The sequence below is a fragment of the Eleginops maclovinus genome, chromosome 7 (genome assembly GCF_036324505.1).
Source record: "Eleginops maclovinus isolate JMC-PN-2008 ecotype Puerto Natales chromosome 7, JC_Emac_rtc_rv5, whole genome shotgun sequence".
Taxonomy (NCBI): Eukaryota; Metazoa; Chordata; class Actinopteri; order Perciformes; family Eleginopidae; genus Eleginops; species Eleginops maclovinus.
Window position 1 is genome coordinate 7,504,960 of NC_086355.1, and position 21,007 is coordinate 7,525,966.

A 21,007-nucleotide genomic window follows, 5' to 3' on the forward strand; every position below is an offset into this window, starting at 1 on the left:
TTCTGTATGAAAGAGATCCAATGTCAAATCTAGCTAGAGACTCAAATTGTTAATTGTTTTTTGTAAATACCTTGTATAAAAGGCTGAAAGTTTTGTGTAACTGAAAATATGAAAATGTATCACTCGCTTTAACACCTTTTGTAATTGTAAGGGCTCCATTACATGCCAGTGTGATCCAAGTTATTCAAAATATATGCATTTGAGGTGTTTGTGTAACTAAAATCCATGTTTGCATCTGGGAGGAGTACATTTACAGTATATGAGGGCGTTGTAATGGGCTGAAGTTGTTCCACAGTATTGTATTGGTTGCTTTTGAATATTTACTACTTTTTTTATTGACTTCATCAATATGATGTCAGAAATATTGAGGACTAGAAGAGATAAGTGACAGACAGACAATAATGTTGGGGAATTAAACGATTAGAATAACCCAAGGACACTGCGAAATGAACTGGAGATACTACCAAGAAAAAGATTTCATAATCCAATTAGGTTTAAAAAAATACACAGTCATACATATTCATCAAAAGAATACGACATTATAAAAGGGGCTTAACATAGTATTTATAGTAAAGGAGTGAAGTGGGGAAAGCTTGGCTCTTTGGAGTCTTTCAGCATTCGTTTTTGTGTTTTCCAAAATAGATCCACAATTACATAAGGCGTACTTTATAATTGTGTGTAAATTACAACCTAATGTTGCTGATAAAGCTGAGACTTGTAGCTGCATGTATGTGTTCAGAAACGGGTGCGGATAAAAAGACTATAAAAAAGAAAAGAAAAATCATAAAAACCAGCAACACGGTTTGTATTTGTGATATTATAGAAGTTTCTTTAATTTTAATCAAAAAAACACATGAGCATATTTTGTTCCCTCTCGAGTCATCGCTTGGTCACAGACGGTCTTTTAACAGCCATTTCGCATTGTATCTCCCATGATGCACCGCTGCTGTCACAACAACAACTCCTCGCCATTTCAGAATCAGGGGGGCCGAAACTCCCACCAAGGATTCGGGTCAACCTGTCGGATGAGCACCACTCGCATCGTGTTTATTCATTCAGTAAAACTTCTCTTACCTTTTCTCTATCGTATAACGGCTTAGTTGTTATGTTCCGATGCGTTTTATTCGGTTGTTACGTATGAGCTTTTCCAGCTTGGGCCCGGGCTGAAGTGTCAAAAGTGTTCTACGGATTTTCCTGCTAACAGCTAGGAGGCTAACTAAGTGTAAACATCAAGGTAGGGTGGGTGGTCAAGCTTGTAAGCTGTGTGTTTTATGCGTAGTAAAATAACTCTGTGCGTCATGTCAACACAGTCTAGAGTATTGAATGGACAAAGTGTCATACGGAGGCAAGAGTTTGCATTTATAGCTAGCTTTAAATATAATGGTCCAAACTAGTAAGCTACTTAAGTTTCCTGCTACTTTCATTTACGCTGTCAACTCAAACAAAGCAGTGATTTGTGCATTCAATCAAACCCGTGCAGTGATGCACATAGGACATTTACATTGTCAGCTTTTTATTACAGAATTAGATGCTTTATTATATCGATATATTGATGGCTAGCGTTACCTGCTTAAACATGGCCTCCACAAGCTGGTGCAGTTAAACATCACATCAAATACATCACGTTTCTTCTAAAATAAGCAAATATATCACAGTACTGTGTGATTTAACAATTTAGAGATGCATGACAATGGCAGTGATTTGAAATGAACATAATAAGACTTTATTTACAAGATACAGTATAAGTAACCTTACACATTCAATGATTATTTTTTCATTGTTGTTGATCTAATTTGACTCGCATACAGGTTGAGATTATTCATCGTTAATCATGCAGTGCTGCAATGGTGCAGAATGCAAATATGCTGGGATAAGTATTCAATGACTAATGCAACAGATGCCTACACACGTCAGTTGCATTATATTCAGTATATATAGCATAGTTTCATTTTAGATTAATTATGAGGAATCATGTTCATACATTCAAATTTATAGCACACATCTGTTGTATACAGAAATAACTAGTGATTTGAGGGAATTCAATCCCCATTGTACAATCTTTTTAAATATTCAGGTCAGGGAATAACATGATAGACCCCAAGAAAAAAGTGATCAAGTTTGAAACCAGGATATGTTAATCCACAGAAGTCTATATAGTCATTTTGTAACATGTAATCTGTAAAACTCATCAACAAACAAAAGTGGTTTGTAGTTTTAAATGTATCAATGTAAGCTTCAGTCCAACAATTACTTCTACTTTCACATTTGATGAGGTTGATCAACAAGCCTGTGCTTTGTGTTGCTGAAATATAACAAGCTTCCTACCTCTATTTGTTCAGGATGAAGCGTATTAAAGGAGGAGAGGAGGACAGCAAAAGCTCTACCAGTAAAAGCCCAAGTGAGGCTTGCAAGAAGGTGCGGAAGCAGACGGGCGAGGAGTCAGAGGCAGCGGCAGTCAGTGAGTCTTCGGGGATTGACTGGGCCCGCCTGCCTCAGGAGCTCCTGCTTCACATCTTTCAGTACCTTCCCCTGCTGGATCGGGCGTATGCCTCTCAGGTGTGCCGCAGGTGGAACCAGGCTTTCCATATGCCAGAGCTGTGGAGATGCTTTGAGTTTGAGCTTAACCAGCCTGCCAGCTCTTACCTGAAAGCCACACATCCAGACCTCATCAAGCAGATCATAAAGAGGCACTCCAACCACCTGCAGTATGTCAGCTTCAAGGTAACAGCGGAAAAATATTTTGGGTGTTAAAACAAACGATTCTGGGTTCAATCCGAATTTGCTACCAGCCGTCTGGTCAGACGTTGTTGTGTTAATGATCCTGAGGTGATGTTTAATCTCTGCTTGAATTTGCCAGGTGGACAGCAGTACAGAGTCTGCAGAAGCAGCATGTGACATCCTCTCACAGTTGGTGAATTGTTCACTAAAGACCTTGGGGCTCATCTCTACAGCCAGGCCCAGTTTCATGGAGGTTCCAAAGGTATAATCAGCACAAACACAACATTTCTGTGTCAGATTTACAAGGAAAATCTAATTAACTCTTAATGCCTTTCCATGGTGTAGGATTTAGTCTTTGAAACGTGTTAAAGTTAGTGGGCAGAAGAGCTTTGACATTCTCTATTTATCTGAGGATTGGGCTGAAAAGCAGACTCTGTTCCCATTCTTTGCACAGAGCAAGAATTCCAATACTTTGAAGGACACATGAAGTTGTCTGGGAAATGTTATTTTGTCTCTCTTAGTGCACTGTGATCCTTTTTCTATAAACACTTGAACCAGTGTATTACATAATTGAGTGGGTCATTATCATATTAAACTTTCCCCATGTACACATATAGTCGTTATGTGGATTACCTATCATACTAAGATAAGATGTAATTATTCTCCAGTCAGCAGTTGCTAAATGGACACACAAAACATTTATTATCTAAAAATCTGTGTGTTTCTGTGGGTAAGAGACCAAAAACCAATATGCATAAATATTATTCACAGCACATACAGTCCAACATCAATCCAACTATAACTGATTTAAATATGCCCACTTAAATCTGATACCTGTAATCTTGGTAGCTTCTTCGCAAGCTAATTCATGATTACTCTTTGTCCTCCCATAGTCTCATTTCATCTCAGCTCTGACCGTGGTGTTTGTCAACTCCAAATCGCTGTCCTCGCTGAAGATTGACGACACGCCGGTGGATGATCCGTCTCTGAAGGTGCTTGTGGCCAACAACAGCGACACGCTGAAGCTGCTGAAGATGAGCAGCTGCCCTCACGTCTCCCCCGCAGGTACAGTGAGCGCCCAGATCAGAGCTGTGATCAAGTCAAGAGAAAGCAGCATCATGTTTATGCCTGTTTTTATTTTGGTATATTCAAGCCATATCTATCTTGCACTTTCAGTCATGTTTTCAAAAGTCACAAGGTAGTTTTTTTAAATTCTAGTGGCTTATTTGGAGCCTAGTTTAACTTATCATTATTTTATCAATCTTCCTCTTATAAACATTTTCCTGGAACTGTTTTTAATTGTCAGCTATGATAAATCTGCTTATTCAACTGTTATCTTGTCTAACAAAACATTACACAGCATAAATACCCATGATGAGTTTTAAATCATTTAGAAAACAACCATCTGTCCGTATTTGCAGGGATCCTGTGTGTGGCAGACCAGTGTCACGGCCTGAGAGAGCTCGCACTGAACTACCACCTCCTGAGTGATGACCTGCTGCTGGCCCTCTCCTCTGAAAAACACGTCCACCTGGAACACTTGCGGATCGACGTGGTGAGTGAGAACCCCGGCCAGCACTTCCACACCATCAAGAAGAGCAGCTGGGACGCCATGGTGCGGCACTCGCCCAAATTCAACCTGGTCATGTACTTCTTTCTCTACGAGGACGAGTTCGGCCCTTTTTTTAACGAGGAGATCCCGGTCACGCACCTCTACTTCGGCCGCTCCGTCAGTAAAGAGGTGTTGGGCCGCGTTGGCCTGCACTGCCCTCGCCTGGTGGAGCTGGTGGTGTGCGCCAACGGCCTGCGTCCTCTGGATGAGGAGCTGATCCGCATCGCTAAGCACTGCACCCAGCTGTCAGCCATCGGACTGGGCGAGTGCGAGGTTTCCTGCAGTGCGTTCGTGGAGTTTGTCAAGATGTGTGGCAGGAGGCTCTCCCAGCTGTCCATCATGGAGCAGGTGCTGATTCCAGATCACAAATACTCCCTGGATGAGATCCACTGGGAGGTTTCTAAGCACCTGGGCAGGGTCTGGTTCCCAGACATGATGCCGACCTGGTAGAGAGGAGCCACAGAGGCACGCTGTACGTCTAGTTTGTGGTGGCCTCCATGTTTGCATAGAAAAGCCTTTAAATGCTCAGCTCTAGTGGGATGTTTGGTGCCAACATGGAGAGCGGAGACCGAACTCCAGTCTGGAGTGCAGGGATGTGATGTGGCTCCTGACTGCTACACAATGTTATCATGCCATGCAAAAAAAAAAAACAGCGTCTCTGCCTGTTAGCTTTACAATAGACTGTGGCACCCTGCTTTGCCTAATCTGGAGAAAGGACTCGCCAGGCTGACTTCTAGATCGCATAATAAACAAACTGCAAACAGAACAGAGACGGTGGAAATATTTCACTAGAAAAACAATGTTCCTATAACTATAAACTGAGTTATATGGACATTGTTGCCTGGTTATGATGTTCAGTATGAGAGATGTGTGTTTGCGTACGTGAGTGTGTGTTTTATTGTTGTTGTTTTTTTAACATTGTGGATTCATTTGGGAAAATCACAATTGCTTGTTGTTACACTACAGCTTGGCCTACTTTATTCCAGTCCAGAAGCTCGGCCCTGTCGACAAGATATCCCATCGGAGGTTTCCAAATGCACAGTTTGTGAGAAGTTGTGTTTGTCTCATGTGTATGCAAGGAGTGTAGGTTTAGTTTATTTGCACAGCTATTAAGGTACATATACCAACAAGAGAAAACACTAAGTTCAGTGCAGGAGAGTCCTCGCCGTCTAGACATTAATACTCATCAAAGACAAAACACAGCACAACAAAATCTATACACACAAACTCAAAAACCGTAGTAAAAAACAGACGTAGAATAAATATATACGTACAACCAACAGAACAATATTGCTGTTGTGTTTAAAGATGAAGTGATACATGTATTTAAGTGTCCTACAGCTGGTGAGGAAGAGGACGGTTTCAAGTTTCAAGGGGAAGGATTCATATAGCAAAGAGTAGCAGTGTTGTGAGTGCTTTCCCTTCCCAAAAATCATGCATAAAAATAACACGATAGTAAAAACAGTTAGAGGTTGGCTAAGGGAGAAGTGAAATGTGTATATAGGTCTCTATTTTTGTAACGTGAAGGTGTGCAGTATTGATTATTGTCATGGATTTTTTAAATGATGTCGATGTTTGTTCTTCTTTTCTGCATACATTGACTTTTCCCAGTTTTGTTTCAAAGAAGGTTTTTGCACAGGGTCCTAGATTTCCCTAAGCACTTTAAAACCAAGTGTAAGTCAGGACAAAACAAGTTATGTTGTCCTTTTTGAAAGCACTGAACAATATTTATAAAGCCCTCATTTTTTAGTAGTTTGACCAAGATTGTAATGATAATTCCAAACGTACTGAGTCAGTACAGTATATTGGCGTAAAAAAAGTAAACAACATAAAATTTAAGTAAATAACCTGCACAGAAATGCCTGAATTTGGAGGTTTGAGTAGACTTTTCTCTGCAGGTAATAGCTACAATGCATGCTGGGAATGCATATATATTTCCTAAATAGGTTTCATTTTTATCTTCTACTGTTTGCCTGCTCATGCTCCAAACATCAGCTCCATGCTGTGGATCTCTGCCCTCCGGTTAGCGTACGTTGGCTCTGTGTCGTGTGACCACATCGTACTGACGGGAGTGGAAGACGTCTTAGCAGATAATCAGAAAGCTAATGCTCCTGTTAAAAACATGTGATTCTTTCGGGGAGATTTGGCAAGTCAGAAGAGTGAAACAAAATTGTTTTTCCTTTAAGAAGGAAGTCAAATGCATCTGACTATAACGCTGTGTGTTTTGCTATGAGTAGAGAAAGCTGGTCGCCCTCTGTCAGGGTTTTCTTAACCATCGGACCGCGCCTTTTATAAAAACCAGAGCGCGTTGTCCTTTTCTAGATGGATTATTCACATGCTGTTGTCACTAGAAAAGATAAGCTGTAATTTATTGATATGAAACTGCTTTTGTAATTAGTTTGTGTTTTTATGTGGAGCAAATGAAGCAACCGTTATAACCAGCAAGGAGACCAGCAGGTGTTGGTCCAAAACTTTCGAATTCACTACCGTAAGCTTTGAATAATTTATCAACAAACGGGAGCAGAGGAATGTAGTAGTGCTAGTCTGATAAATAATTATTTTCCAACAAGATAATCGCACCAAAAACCCAAAGAAGTGGCTCTACGTCTGACTGAGTTTCATAAAGAATAATACTAACTTGCATTGTTGTGTTTTTTTGTCTTTTTGTCCAAATGCAGCATTATCTTAAGGCAATAAAAAAAAAAACTGAACTATTTGATTAATTAAAACACAATTTAATGGAACATAGGAAGACACTTCCTCTAAAAATACAAAATAAAAAATAGTGTAAAGTCCCTGTCAAATCAGTAAGTGTGATTAAGGGCTTTCACTGGAAGAGATATCATTATAAAGTTAAACAATTGATCAGTACCACATGCATAACCCACATTTTTCTGCCAGACTGCATTCCTTTTATCCATGTCTTTCTGACACTTGATTTAATGTACCTCACAGTGGACTAACACAGAGACACTCCATGCTTCTTAGTTTAATGGACTGAGTCTGTTGGTAAGCGTTGGTCTCTTATATCACTCACGGTAGACGCCTGCGCTGATGGTCTGTGCTGTTGTGCATTAGCATCTCAGTGGTACGGTAACGTATCTCCTGAATTATTTTTCATTATTCGTGCAGGGCATTAAACGGGCGGCGTGACAGCAGCTCTAACGTGAGGATTGTGTCTCAACGCTGTACTGGTTTTGAATCATTTTCATGTTGTCTTTATTGGACATTTCAGTTAAAATGCTGAACACCGATAATAATCATCTTTATGATGCCTCTTGTCAGTAATGGTAATTTGGACCTGAGTTGTTAAGAGTCCTCCAGTAAGTTTCAGTAGCATTTAACTGGTGTTGACCATGCTGTCCTTTTTAGCTTCTGTAAGGCAAATGCTTTGTCTAATTTGCTTAACTGGTCACCTGTTTTAAAATGATTGTTTTGGACACTTGATCTTAGACCAGTAATAAAACATTTGTGAATGTACTTTTTGGTATCTGTATTTATTATCTTCAAACGCTGCAGGCTTTACAATCTGTTAAATAAAACACACACACAAGTAGCATCCAAGATACAGGGCAACACAAAGTAAGAAAAGAAATGAACAATGAAAATAAAACTCTATACATTTATCTTTAATTAATATGTACAAATCTGAATGTAAAACAACATAAGGCTGGACCTGATGTGGTAACATGTACTGTGACACGATTACTTTTAGAAATCTGTGAAAATGCAGGTAAAATATAATGCGCTACACAAAATCACCAGTACTGTGTTTCTGTATTTATCATTACATTTGGTTCATCATTATATTATATTTAATAACTGTCCTGGAGCTTTTGATCATATGGCATGACCTTCATCGGAAGATCGAGTTTGATGTCATGGTTCTAGATATAAATGGACATGTTTTTTCTATCTAGTACTTCATTATTACAGCAGAGCACCAACAAAGGCATGGAGGAAGGGGTAACAAAATCGATGTAAACAATCAAAAACAGTTAAAAAAACAATCGTGCTTCAAATGTTTGACGAGGAAGGAAATGCATTAACACACCTTACGATTATTTAAATCTCATCACCTCTAAATAATCAAATAATTGTCAAAAATCAAGCAAAAACGTAAACGCTGGTTTAGAATTATTCAACTTGAAGATTTGCAGCTTTTCAGATTTCCATTAATAGCTTTGGCTTTTGAACAAACAGATTAACCATCGATAAACAAACAATATCATTTGCAACCTGTAATGAAAACAATAGTAAAAGTTGTATATTAAGGCAAAGGCACCTCTTCATAAGTGATCTGTATATAAGGAGGCTTCATGGGTAGATGCCAGTACTCAAAGTTGTAGTAGAGGTAGAAGCTCTTTTCTATCACGACCTTCTCATACGCCTCCAACAGACTGACGGCAAAGTCTACAAACGTCTGATGGGGTCTGAATGTGTGGTAAAATGTACGGATGTCCACTGCCAGGTTCTTCAGAGCGGGCTGACCAAAAATGGTGCTGTCATTGCCCAGGTAGGTGGGCTCCCCGCTGTACAGGTAGATCTTGGTGTAGTTGGTTTGTGATCTGCTTCTTAGTTTGGCTCCCAGCTCCAGGAGTTTCCTGTATGTGCGGTGGATAAACTGCGAGCAGTCATAGGACTCAAACCACACGGTGGCGTTAGGGCTGGGGTCAGAGCGGACTGTCCACGTCTCATAGTAGATCCCTGTCTTGTTGTCATCCTGCACCCACTGGGCCATGTCGTTGAACTGGTTTCCTGGGAAAAGTAAAAAAACAATTTAAAACTATTCTTTTAATACTAGATATGCAAAGTGACAAACAGGAAGTCCAACTAAGGGAACTTAAATAAGTCATAAACCTGACCAGGATTTTCCTGCCATTTTTTGATAGTGGTAGTCGAGCGAAATAAGGAATGTGAGGAAAAAGAGTAAGCGTATGAGAAGCAGAAAACGATCCAGCCACCCGGGAAACAAAACGAAGACTGTTCAGGGAATTTGCACCCATGAGGTATGCGCCCTAACCATTTAACTATCAGGTCGCTCTGTCACTCCAGTTAGGAGCAGAAAAGGTCTTTGCTTGGGCCTATAGGCAGCTGGGATCCATACACATTTGGTGTATTGACATCACTACCAAAGTGTACTGTATGTGGGACTGACTCAAAAATAAACTGCAAATTATTTGACCTCCTGTGGCTCAAATATGCATTTTTATTTCTATTATAACACAGAGTACATGGGATTTGTTGACAACAGATGAAATGTGGATAACCCCCTTATGTGTTAATGTTAGATCAGGTCTGAAGTTCCAAAGCAAACTGTTACGCTGTATTTATATTTTCTTAAGGTCCATAGGAAAAAAGGTTAACATTTTACCTGTGAGCTCTCCTAATTTCTCCAAGGTGCCATTTTGGGACCAGTGTAAGTCATCGATGCCTTCAAAGAAGCAGGCGGCTCCCTGGTTGCACCAGAAAGGCGCGTACTTTTCAGGCCGGATGTGAGGGAAGGTGCAGTTCCCCAGCTGAAACAGCTCGTACCACTCCATGGTGTAGTTAGCCCCTGTTTCTGAACTGCTGAACCCAATGGCATCATGCATGATATGCTGTGAAACAAACAGAAACATTATATTGGCTTTATTTGTTTATAGACATGGAGGAAAGATGTACTTTATGCTGCAAAAACCATCTCAGGGACAAATGAAAGTTGATTTATTTCTACAGACTCTTGGAACCCAAACATTAATCTGGTGAAATATCAGCAACAAGATAACCACAGGATATATGTACTGACCAATTTCCCCAGTAAATCTCCATACTTGAATTCCCACACAGGAGTTTGCAGACGGTAAACTGAGATGACATCGCTGTCTCTCATGTAGGGGATCCGTCCATCACTGTCTCCAGTGGGACAGAACGGGTAGAGAGCTTCACAGTAAGAGTCTGCAGCAGGACGACTGTCAAACCGCCTGTGGAGAGTGATAAGTAGTGCATTAATGTGTACATCACTTTAATAATACAGCTGGTAAATGTAGAGCTTTTTCTTATTACACATTTATTATAAATATATAACTTTATTTATATACTGCTGGATACCTTGTGAGTCCCCCTTGGGTATCAATCATGTCTTCTTCTGCTGATTATATTTTGTATTATTTATTTGAATCTAGAAAGTAGCTTGCAAGTAAAACTGGAATTTTTATTGAGGGTAAAGTCTGTAAGTGGTTATACAATTATATGCATTAAAAATATACTTTGTTAATGTATAAAACTAATTACACACAGAAATTAAGGAAGGAAAGTGAGAAAATAGCAAATAAAGTTATCAAATAAATGTAAAAGAGTAAAAGTATAACGATATTTGTGTTGTTTATATGTGGTGAAGTAGTATAAAGTAGCAGTCTCACATTAAATTACTTATTATTTCCTAGATGCTCATTGACACATTCCAAAGAGTCCAACGTTTCCAAAGTCATGTGAACGCACCAGACGTGAGTTAGTAAACCGATTTCACATCATCAAAAAGTCCGAATAACAATCACTAATGTTATTTCAAGACAAAGTCGGTCCAAAGTCACGTGAGAAACGATAATCCGAACAAATGTTACTTTATTTTCTAGCTGTCCCATGACTTTAGGTCTATAAATAGTAAAAGGTTTGCTGTATTTTTTACCTGTAGGGAACGGGCCACTGCTGCTGTGCATTATTCCTCAAGTGAGCAACAACATGGAGAAACAGGAGCAGGTTCAAACACAGAGCAGAGACCGTGTGAGTCATGATAAAAACTCTGACTGAGAGTGCAGAAGTTACGAAGATGGCTTTCCCATGATCCTTCTCCTCTGAGCGGACTTCCTCATTACCGGTCACATGGGTTTGTTGTTAAACGGAATCACATGACAGGGTTTTTTTTTTTGTTGAAAGCAAATTTGTAAAGAATGTGGACATAAGTAAAGCGAAAACATGCAATCATTTTTTGTGGGGAAAATGTCTATCAATTGGTTTATTTATTTTAATCTCATGTGGTCATTTACCGGTATTTTATTTTTAATAAACATGTTACTTTTGGGCCCTGGTGACAAAGCACTAAATGTGCCAAGAGTATATTGAATGAATAAAATAAAAAAAGTCAAATGAAACAAATATTTCTCTCTAATTCAAATTATTATTACATGTGTTTTAATGATATATATATATATATATATATATATATATATATATATATATATTTAAATGAATCAATCAATATTGACTTAAATAAAACCAGCATTAGACTATTTATGATTTAAATGATTTATGATTTGGCTTTATGTTTTACTGTATCTTAATCATTTTAAATGCATTATGTATGTGTTTTTTATTTTTTGCTTAATAGTCCTATTATCAACAGATTGTCACTGATCACAAGAATAAAGTGAACATCTACACTCAAATTATTTGGTTTTAAATACGAGGCCATTGGGACAAATTTAATTCACTTCATAAAGAGAATAAAGATACGGTGTAACTGCAGGCCTAGACACAAGATGGCGATGGAGCTCCGAGTAACCCTCGGTTAGTGCAGGGAAAAAAACGTAGAAGAAGTGTGTGTCCTCCCAGCTGACAGTCCGCCATGCTCAACCTGCTGCGTCACTGTGGTCGTAACGTACTGACATTCAGGGCCATTCAGACAGTTAATAAAAGTTACTACAGCTCTCAGATGGCTAAGCGCGTGGCTGTGGTTTTGGCGGGCTGCGGAGTTTATGACGGTAGTGAGATCCACGAGGCCTCCGCTGTTCTGGTCCATCTGAGCAGAGGAGGTGCGACTGTAAGTTTGATAGGACAGCTTTAACATGCAACTGCTAATGTGGCTGTATGCTATGTAGTTTATATCTAACAGCGCAGTGTTTGAAGCAGCCTGGCTCTGGTCAACTAAATATCACACACATTATGCAAAAGGATTTTAAAGGACATGTAGGTTTACAAGCTTTCAAAACAAAAATATCATGGTGAAAGGAGATCGCTACTCAGACGTTATACATTTTAATCAGTGTGTGTGTGTGTGTGTGTGTGGGGGTGTGTGTGTGTGTGTGTGTGTGTGTGTGTGTGTGTGTGTGTGTCAATTAATAATAAGTTCACAAGTAAAAGTCCTGCAACAAAATGTTCAAATATATAGGGTATTGTTTGTTTTTTCCCATGGTAAACTCAGTCCTTGTTACAATAATATATATATAAACTGCGTGTTGTATTTTTTGGAGGCTTTTTAGTATGAAATTCCCACTTTCCCAGAAAAATGCAATAGCTAACTTATTGTTATCAAGTGATTGACAACAATTCCGCACAACTGATTAATTGTAAGTTATTTTTCAAGCAGAAATAGAAAAGTATTCTTTGGTGATAGCTTCCCAAATGAAAGGATAAAGCCCCCCTTTTCAGTTTTTGGTGATTGTAAATTGAATATTATGTTATTATGTTATGAAATCTGGGTCTGACAAAACAAGCAAATATCTATCATTATGTTGTTAATCATTTGAAGAAGAAACAAATAATCAATGTTGGCTGTCCTCATGGTGTCTGTGGTTTGTTTGTTTTGTAATGTTATGAAATGATTCCTCACTTTTGCTTTACCCCCTGCAGGTAAACATGTTTGCACCCAACATGGAGCAGATGCATGTGGTGAATCACCTGAAAGGCGAGCCGTCTGAGGAGAAGAGAAACGTGTTGGTGGAGAGCGCAAGGCTGGCCCGTGGAAACATCCAAGACCTGTCTAAGCTCAGTGCCAAAGACCATGACGCTATAATATTACCAGGTTTGAATACTATTACACAATAAACCTCTCACATACCAGAAGGATCTATATCATCTTTCCTGACTGCTTGAATGACTAAAATAATCATATCTTTACAATGATTTTAGGTGGCTTTGGGGCCGCAAAGAACCTCTGCACGTGGGCCGTGAAGGGGAAGGACTGCACCGTTAACGACGAGGTGAAGGCCGTGCTGCAGGCGTTTCACGCCGAGGGTAAACCCATCGGCCTCTGCTGCATCTCACCTGTCATTGCTGCCAAGGTGTTTCCTGGCTGTGAGGTCACCGTCGGTATTGAGAAGGATGACAAGTGAGTCTATAACTTGCCTGAGCAACCCAGATTTTTCTTTTTTGGTCTTATTTCTTTGTTATACATTGAAGCAACAAAAGACAGTGTCATATTCTTGTATGGGTGCCAAAAAAATAATTAAGTCTTATAGGTTGCGTTAGTTGGAGCTAAAGACTATAAGTTTTAAGTTATACATTGATTGAGGGCATTGATTTGGAAAGAAAGCACAATACTTCTCTCACTCGCTCTGAATCTGTGCTTGGGGCTCAATGATACATTAGCTACTGCTTTTTTGGAAGTAAAAAGAAGGACCAGGAGTGAAGTGCGTCGTCTTTGTTCTCACAAAGTCATACTTGATAAATAACCGGTTTAGATAATCTGTCTGAACAGCTGCAGTCACTGACTTTTGTAGCAAAAAAGACCAGAAAATGTGATAGTTTCAAAATGTATACGTGTCCTTTTACTACACACTGAGGAAAAAAACAAAACCATTCATATCTTTATAAGCAGCTGAACATTGTGTGGTGCTACTTTTCTCTCTCTCAGGTATCCCAACACTACCGACACCGCGGCGGCCATCACCGAGCTGGGCTGCAAACACGTGAGTAAGAGCGTCAGCGAGAGCCACGTGGACGAGAAGAACAAGCTGGTCACCACCTCTGCGTTCATGTGCGAAGCTCCGATACACGAGATATATGATGGAATTGGTACGATGGTGCAGGACGTGTTGAAACTTGCTTGAAATAGCTTATACTCAAAAATGTGTGGAAACGGAAAGAAAGAAATGGTGGCTGTCGTTTTAGAGAGCTTAAGGGTAGCTGCCTGCTGAACTTGCTGACAGAATAATGATACAGTTACTCCAGGATTAAAAGCGCTTCCGAATACGTTTGAAATATACACATTTGTAGCAGGAATTTGCACTATATGGGCTGAATTTATTTTAAATAAATTCTCTGTTTGGCGCAGTAGATCAGTATTAAGAAGTCAATGCAAATCACATTTTCAACAGCAACTAATGTATTGTAAAGAAAATGCAATAAAATTTTAAAAAGTCACCTTTTCTGTTCCCTTTATTTCCTACTCATTGGAAGAAAATTGATTAATATAAATATTAACACTTTGGTTTTATTGTATATTTACATTCTTCATGGGCTGTAACATTGCTCTTGTTGACTTCTTGTCAACCTGAGATATGAACCCAGGATTGAGCATTCTCTCACTCTCTCCATGTTTCCTATCACATCAATCAGGCCCTCCACCCCCTCTGTGCACAACACTGAGGAAGCATTGACGCTGAACTTGTCCACCAGATCCTCCTGACTCAATGGCTTCCTCCAGTGGCCGTAAAAGGTATCACATCTGGCTGTGTAACTCTGCCCCTGATCTGTTTCTATCTCAACCTCACAGTACATCTTGTCAAAGCTGGGTTGGTTATCTTTAGGGGTCTCCACTTTCACTTTGGAGAGGAGCTCCTTCAGTGCAGGCCGGTTAATCTGAGCTTCGCTGAAGGAAGACACGGTCACTTTGTTATCCAGCAGGGCGGAGGAGGCGTTGAACTGAAACGAGTGCCTGGCTTGGTGCTCTGTGGCAGGTAAGGGGCAGTCGACATACTTGGAGGGAGGCACTCGGAGTGTGATGCGCCTGATCTGCCTGAGGTCAACGTTTCTGGCTGTGTTTTCAAGCTTTGCACGGGCTGCCAGTGCTGCATCCACGACCCAGTGCATCCCCAGGTGAGCAGGGATGCGTTTGAAGGCTATATCCTGGTCTTCCAGTATCCATTTAAAGTCACCAGAAGCAGGAACTGTCATTGCTGAAGGACTGTAGTCTTTGTAGTAAACCCCAAACCCAATGGGTATATCCAGGATGGCTGGGTTCCCCTCCAGTCCCATCTGGGCCAGCTGAGCAGCCTCCAGCCCTCTGCTAGCAGCATTCCCAATATGGAGAGGTTTGGTTTGCGTGGCAGCGTTGGCCAGAGGAGCCCCAGCAGAGGAGGATGCGATGGCCAGAGCATGAATGCACTGTGCGGGGGTAAGACCCAGGAGTTTAGCTGAGGCTGCAGCGCTGCCCATCACCCCGACTACACTGGGAGGGTGGAATCTGAGAGTGGTGGGAAAAGAGGAAGCAGGAGAAACAAACCACGAGAAGATGAGTTGAGTAAAAACAGTTGCTTAAAATCAGAGCTAAATTATTTGGTCCTTGAAATACATTTAATTAGCTTAACTGCATTTATGTCTGTTTAAGTAGTTCTTTAAGGGTGAGTGACAAACATTAACTGGGTTTACTTTCTCTTGTTTTGTTGGTGACATATTTTAGTTTAGTCTTCTGGGAAAATGAACCTTTTCCTTGTTTTGTTTTCTACATTTATAGGTGTGAGACATTTGTATATGAGATTTCTGTTGGCACTATTTGTGGTAATACATTTCAAATAATCCACAAACCTTGCTGTTCATTAAACTAATGAAGAAATATTGTTTATGAAAACTCTTGACAGTGAGGTTTATACATTTTTAATGAGGTGAGGTGTTTCTGGCAACTGATGTTTCTGTAAAATGTAAATTACTGTGATTACCACTTCCACCTATGAGAAACCTCATATACACAGAAACAAATCTGCCTGGCTCAAGATCACCAGAGGTAGGTATTGTTCTTTAAGTAATTTAGGGGAATCAAACCCTTTAACACTCACATACATATTTCCAGTGTACATAAGCATAGACTTGGACATACTTTAGCATAATGCCTTGTTGTTCAACTCATTCTGATATTACTAAATATTTCCGAATATCTCACCTCTCAGGGATGTTGTAGGCCTCTCTGGAGAACCTCATGAGTCGGCCCTGCACTTCAATGCCGACATTGAAGGCCAGCAGTAGGTCCAGACCGGAGGGCCGGCTGGGCAGCGTCTCTGCGAGGGCCAGCAGGGCGGGGAGTACAGCCCCTGAGGGGTGAGTAGCCGGGTGCCAAGTGTCGTCAAAGTCCATGGAGTGAACCTGTTACCACACAGAACAGATAATCAGAGGTCAAACCACCACATTATCTGTTTGTTTTCTATATTTTATGATGCATTTGTTGGACTGAGCTTACCGCTATGCCATTGACAAATGCAGCGTAATGAGGAGGAAGGGTGATCTGGGATTTACCCCAAACACTGCTGCTGTTGTCAGACGTGAACGACTGCAGACATACAAAAATAGGAGGCTAAATGTGCAGTTGAAAATGGATGTAACCATGAACTTGTTCCTGATTTCCAACAAACAATTATAAAGAAATAGCAGCTATAAAAAGGACTATATCCACTAAATTGGCTTATTGAAGAAGCACAGGAAGAATACTTTTCTTGTCATTATTTTAGTGAAAAAGAAAATGAATCACAGTGCACAGTAATTCAATCACTGTATTTTTCAAATGTTAATCAGTAGCTTAGTATTTTAGTTTAGTTTATCAACACAGACAATTTCCCATGAGACCAAATAAAGACAGCTTTAATGGTGACTAATACAATTGATAGCCTATATAAAGGATTCACAGATCATATTTAAATGTAATATAAGCCAGCTTTGTGATGGTTTTTATTCTTCCTTTAATGGAAATCCACATTTTCTCAATAGATGTTTACATTTTTTTGATTTGATGTTGTGCCATATTTTAGCACGAATGACATGCCCACACACAGTAGAGGAGTTTACTATACCTGGCTGTATGTGAGAGCCTTGTTAAAGACAGCTGTCCTGGTGCCTATTAGCCCAACACCCAGGGTGTCCAGCATCATCCTTTTGCTCCTGCTAATCACACCATCTGTCAACTTGGTGGTGTTTAAAGCATGGATGGCAGCCCCAAAGCTCTCTGTAATACCCTGCAAAGGTGAAACAGGGCCAGTCAGATCAAATGCAAACCACCCCAGAGAGAGTACAGTGGTAAAAGATCTAACAAGTACAAGTATAAAAAAAAAAGCTGCATCTATGAGAATTAAATAGTCAAAATGTCACTTAATTTCATTGAAATTACTTCAAAAGCTAAAAAGAAATAGATAAAACAAGAAAATAAACATAAATACCTTGCGTAGCATCGTTTGGAGAAATGTCTTTAAGTGACAAAACATTGCAGTGCAGCCACCTTTTATAAGTAATCCCTCTATCTGAAGGCTGGTCTGCCAACTTTCCAAAGTGGCTAAAGACCACCATGATGAGAAGTAACAACTTTCACATGACTAGACAAGGTCAACCAAAATCTTTGTTTGTGCAATTAAAAACCACATCTTAGATAAAAAGGAAGTGGTACATATAGGAACATATCAGCCTATGTTGGTTATGTTTGCAATAGATGAATGTTAGAAAGTAAACCAAAGGAGAAATACAAATCATCACGGTGAACTGTTGGCTATTATTAAGTCTGCTAAAATATATAATAATAAAGGATTACTTTATTTTGTATCAAATGACTTGTGTCAAACTCCCAACTTACTTGGGCAGAGCCTATTATTAGCTGTCTTTCACAACACATTTTTAGATGACAGATCGTGGAAATTCAGCTCTTTGCAATGGGAAGTTTTAAACAGGGAAATGAGCCTCAACCAGCACACACTCAGGCAACACATGATAAGAGGATGTGCAATTTCAAACAGCTGGGCAATTAATATTTACAAAACAAAAACTTTGACCGTAGTTGTTGTGCAAGAACACAAGAAGAAAGACTCAAGTCAGCTTTAGCTTAAGTCTGTATACACATGAGGATCGACCCTCACCTGCCTTGCTATAAATACCATATTCCTCAAATACTAATTTTCAAATAAAATAACTAAATTTAGGTATAATAATCGATTGATTTGCATTCATGTTTTTAAGTATAGTTTATTATTATACATGGAGTAAAATGAAGAATATTTCCCTGTGGTAAGTGGGGTAGAAACATGGAAAGCTGCACACAATGAAAATACTCAATGTAAAGCACAAGTGTCTTAAAGTACAGCAACAATTTAAATGTAGTTACACCAATCCCACCACAGCGTCTTGACTGATGTACCAAACATATTCAACTATCATTTTTAACCTTGATGTTCAGTATTTTTATAACTCCTCAGTTCTTCAAAGGGCTGTTTTGAGAGTTGTGTGTGTGTGTGTGTGTGTGTGTGTGTGTGTGTGTGTGTGTGTGTGTGTGTGTGTGTGTGTGTGTGTGTGTGTGTGTGTGTGTGTTAGACGGCTGCATTTCCATGAGAATTGCAAAGGGTGTCACTCTTTCCATATTTTCTAACAAATTCTTGACTTCAAAGCTAGAATAAGTCATGGTTTCTGGTTCTGTATTTTCATATTGGATTTGCAAAAATACATTTGAACACAATTTATTTTAATTCAATACACATTCATATGTAATGCAAAACAGGGCAGGAAAATTAAATGATACATAATCAGATGAGGGGCTTTGCTTTAAGTGATGCTGGGAGAGACATTTTCTCTCTCTCTCTCTCTCGCACACACACACACACACACACACACACACACACACACACACACACACACACACACACACACACACACACACACACACACACACACACACAGCCATAAAGAAAAAGGGAGCGAAGCACCCATACAAGGCTAGGCAGTTATAGTTAAATGTTCATTTTACAGTTGTCACGCACGCGCGCGCACGCACGTGGTGAGAGCAGGCTTCATAAACAAGCCTCCGCCTCTCAGTCGCTCAGTGTTTCCACTGATCCCACATCAGTGCAGTGGCTCAGAGAACATGGCACTGGCCGACACAGAGCGCGTAGTGACCAACTGCACTGACCCGGGCTCCCCGTTCTCAGAGATTATCGAGCTCAATGTCGGCGGACAGGTTTATGTTACCAGACACAAAACTCTCATCGCCGTCCCGGACTCGCTGCTGTGGAACATGTTCAGCAAGAAGTCACCCAAAGAGTTGGCGAGAGACAGCAAAGGGCGCTACTTCTTGGACAGGGACGGCTTCTTGTTCCGCTACATCCTAGATTATCTCCGAGACCTGAACTTGGTCCTACCGGACTTCTTCCCCGAGAAGAGTCGACTGCAGAGGGAGGCTGACTTTTTCCAGCTGCGGGACCTTGCCAAACGCCTTAGCCCCCGGGTGAGTAAGGACAATTCAATCTGCGAGGAGATCAGCCAGAGCGACACCGAGGAAGGTGCGCAGCAGTGCGGCTCCTCAGCAGGCGTGGAGACTTTACGCGCCATATCGGTCAGCGGGGCCACGCGCTCCCCGTCACTGGACTCCAGAAAGTCGGGCTATATCACGATAGGATACCGCGGCTCGTACACCATTGGCAGGGACATCCAAACCGACGCCAAATTCAGGAGAGTGGCGCGCATCACTGTCTGCGGGAAGACGGCCCTGGCCAAGGAAGTGTTTGGAGACACGCTGAATGAGAGCAGAGACCCGGACAGACCCCCGGAGAGATACACATCCCGGTACTATCTCAAGTATAATTTTCTAGAGCAGGCATTTGATAAGCTGACAGAGGTGGGCTTTCACATGGTGGCATGCAGCTCCACAGGCACCTGCGCCTACACCAGCAATGATCCAAACGAGGACAAAATTTGGACAAGCTACACTGAATATGTGTTCTGTCGGGAGCAGTAAACATGTCAAACTAATGTAAATAGACATTTCTTAATCTAGAGAGGGATGTCTTAAAATAGAATTGCATTTGCTGTGTTGAATGGTATCGTTTTTCAAGGGCAAGTGAATGCGAAATATTGCTTCATTATTCTAAGAATAGACAAATAAAAGTAGCCTATCACCACTTCTGTGGTAAAACAGATAAAGTGAAATGCCACTATATTGACTCTACACAAGTGGAATTTGGATGTTAAAAGTGTGCAAACATAGTTTGAGTTGACACACCCATCCAAAACAGTGTTGTGTATAAACATCAACAAGATGTCATCATCATCATCATCACCTCATAGAACTGCATATCAATGTTTCAGTCATTTCTGACTCAGTGCTGTGTGAATGGAGTGGCATCCAAAAACAGACAAGCAGTGATTAGTATTCAGTGTTATTGTAATTTTAGGCTTGCTCGATCACATGTTTGGCTAAGTTTTGTATTATCTATTAGACTCTGATACTTAGCAGTTCTATGACATGATACAGTGTATGTGCTTGCTTGCTTGCTTGCTAGAGTTGTACTGTTCAAATGAAATAAAATCTTGTATTTGGTTATTCTTTGTCAACCAACCCAGATTTTTCTCAACGTTGTCTGCACAAAGTATAGGATTAAAATACTGGCATTCCCCTACTGCAACCGTTTCAACGTAACTCTGTGGCGAAATCAAAGAGTCAGCCTCAAAGAGAGATGCCAGCCATCATGGCACAGAAGCTGCCAGTCAACAAACTCTGTCACAGTTCTCACTTAAGAAATACCAACATGGCCCCGGCCGTGGCGTAACTGGCTGGGGCACCTGCACCGTATGCCGGCGACCCGGGTTCGATTCCGGATCCCACCCCGACTCTCTCTCCCACTTTCCTGTCACTCTCCACTGTCCTATCCGCTCAAAGGCAAAAAGCCCCCAAAATATTTTAAAAAAAAGAAGAAATGCCCACATTGCTTGGTTCTGACTAATCACATTCTATCTTTTTTC

General features: G+C 40.4%; 5 protein-coding genes across 6 annotated transcripts; 3 read left to right on the forward strand and 2 right to left on the reverse strand.

Moving 5' to 3' along the window:
• The first annotated feature begins 926 nt into the window (after positions 1-926).
• fbxl3a (F-box and leucine-rich repeat protein 3a) lies at positions 927-7,810 on the forward strand. 2 transcript variants are annotated; one of them, XM_063887071.1, is made up of 5 exons: positions 927-1,058; positions 2,340-2,721; positions 2,858-2,980; positions 3,612-3,783; positions 4,140-7,810. In XM_063887071.1, the coding sequence occupies exons 2-5, from the start codon at positions 2,341-2,343 to the stop codon at positions 4,778-4,780; spliced, it is 1,317 nt and encodes a 438-aa protein (XP_063743141.1). In that variant the 5' UTR covers positions 927-1,058; position 2,340; the 3' UTR covers positions 4,781-7,810. The 2 variants fall into 2 exon arrangements, with proteins under 2 accessions (XP_063743141.1, XP_063743139.1); XM_063887069.1 differs by having other exon boundaries at positions 948-1,234.
• cln5 (CLN5 intracellular trafficking protein) lies at positions 7,809-11,167 on the reverse strand. The gene is made up of 4 exons (XM_063887072.1): positions 10,998-11,167; positions 10,119-10,293; positions 9,705-9,930; positions 7,809-9,088 (listed from the first exon to the last, which is right to left on the reverse strand). The coding sequence occupies exons 1-4, from the start codon at positions 11,099-11,101 to the stop codon at positions 8,601-8,603; spliced, it is 993 nt and encodes a 330-aa protein (XP_063743142.1). The 5' UTR covers positions 11,102-11,167; the 3' UTR covers positions 7,809-8,600.
• A 708-nt stretch (positions 11,168-11,875) lies between these two features.
• zgc:162944 (uncharacterized protein LOC569993 homolog) lies at positions 11,876-14,449 on the forward strand. Its single transcript, XM_063887073.1, has 4 exons — positions 11,876-12,128; positions 12,938-13,109; positions 13,217-13,415; positions 13,941-14,449. The coding sequence occupies exons 1-4, from the start codon at positions 11,934-11,936 to the stop codon at positions 14,134-14,136; spliced, it is 762 nt and encodes a 253-aa protein (XP_063743143.1). The 5' UTR covers positions 11,876-11,933; the 3' UTR covers positions 14,137-14,449.
• On the reverse strand, positions 13,855-18,421 carry acod1 (aconitate decarboxylase 1). Its single transcript, XM_063887068.1, has 5 exons — positions 17,449-18,421; positions 17,086-17,247; positions 16,479-16,568; positions 16,185-16,384; positions 13,855-15,491 (listed from the first exon to the last, which is right to left on the reverse strand). Exons 1-5 carry the CDS (start codon positions 17,491-17,493, stop codon positions 14,540-14,542), a joined length of 1,449 nt encoding a protein of 482 aa, XP_063743138.1. The 5' UTR covers positions 17,494-18,421; the 3' UTR covers positions 13,855-14,539.
• Positions 18,422-18,992: 571 nt separating this feature from the next.
• Positions 18,993-20,588, forward strand: kctd12.1 (potassium channel tetramerisation domain containing 12.1). The gene has a single exon (XM_063887186.1). The coding sequence runs from the start codon at positions 19,134-19,136 to the stop codon at positions 20,001-20,003; it is 870 nt and encodes a 289-aa protein (XP_063743256.1). The 5' UTR covers positions 18,993-19,133; the 3' UTR covers positions 20,004-20,588.
• The last annotated feature ends 419 nt before the right edge of the window (positions 20,589-21,007 follow it).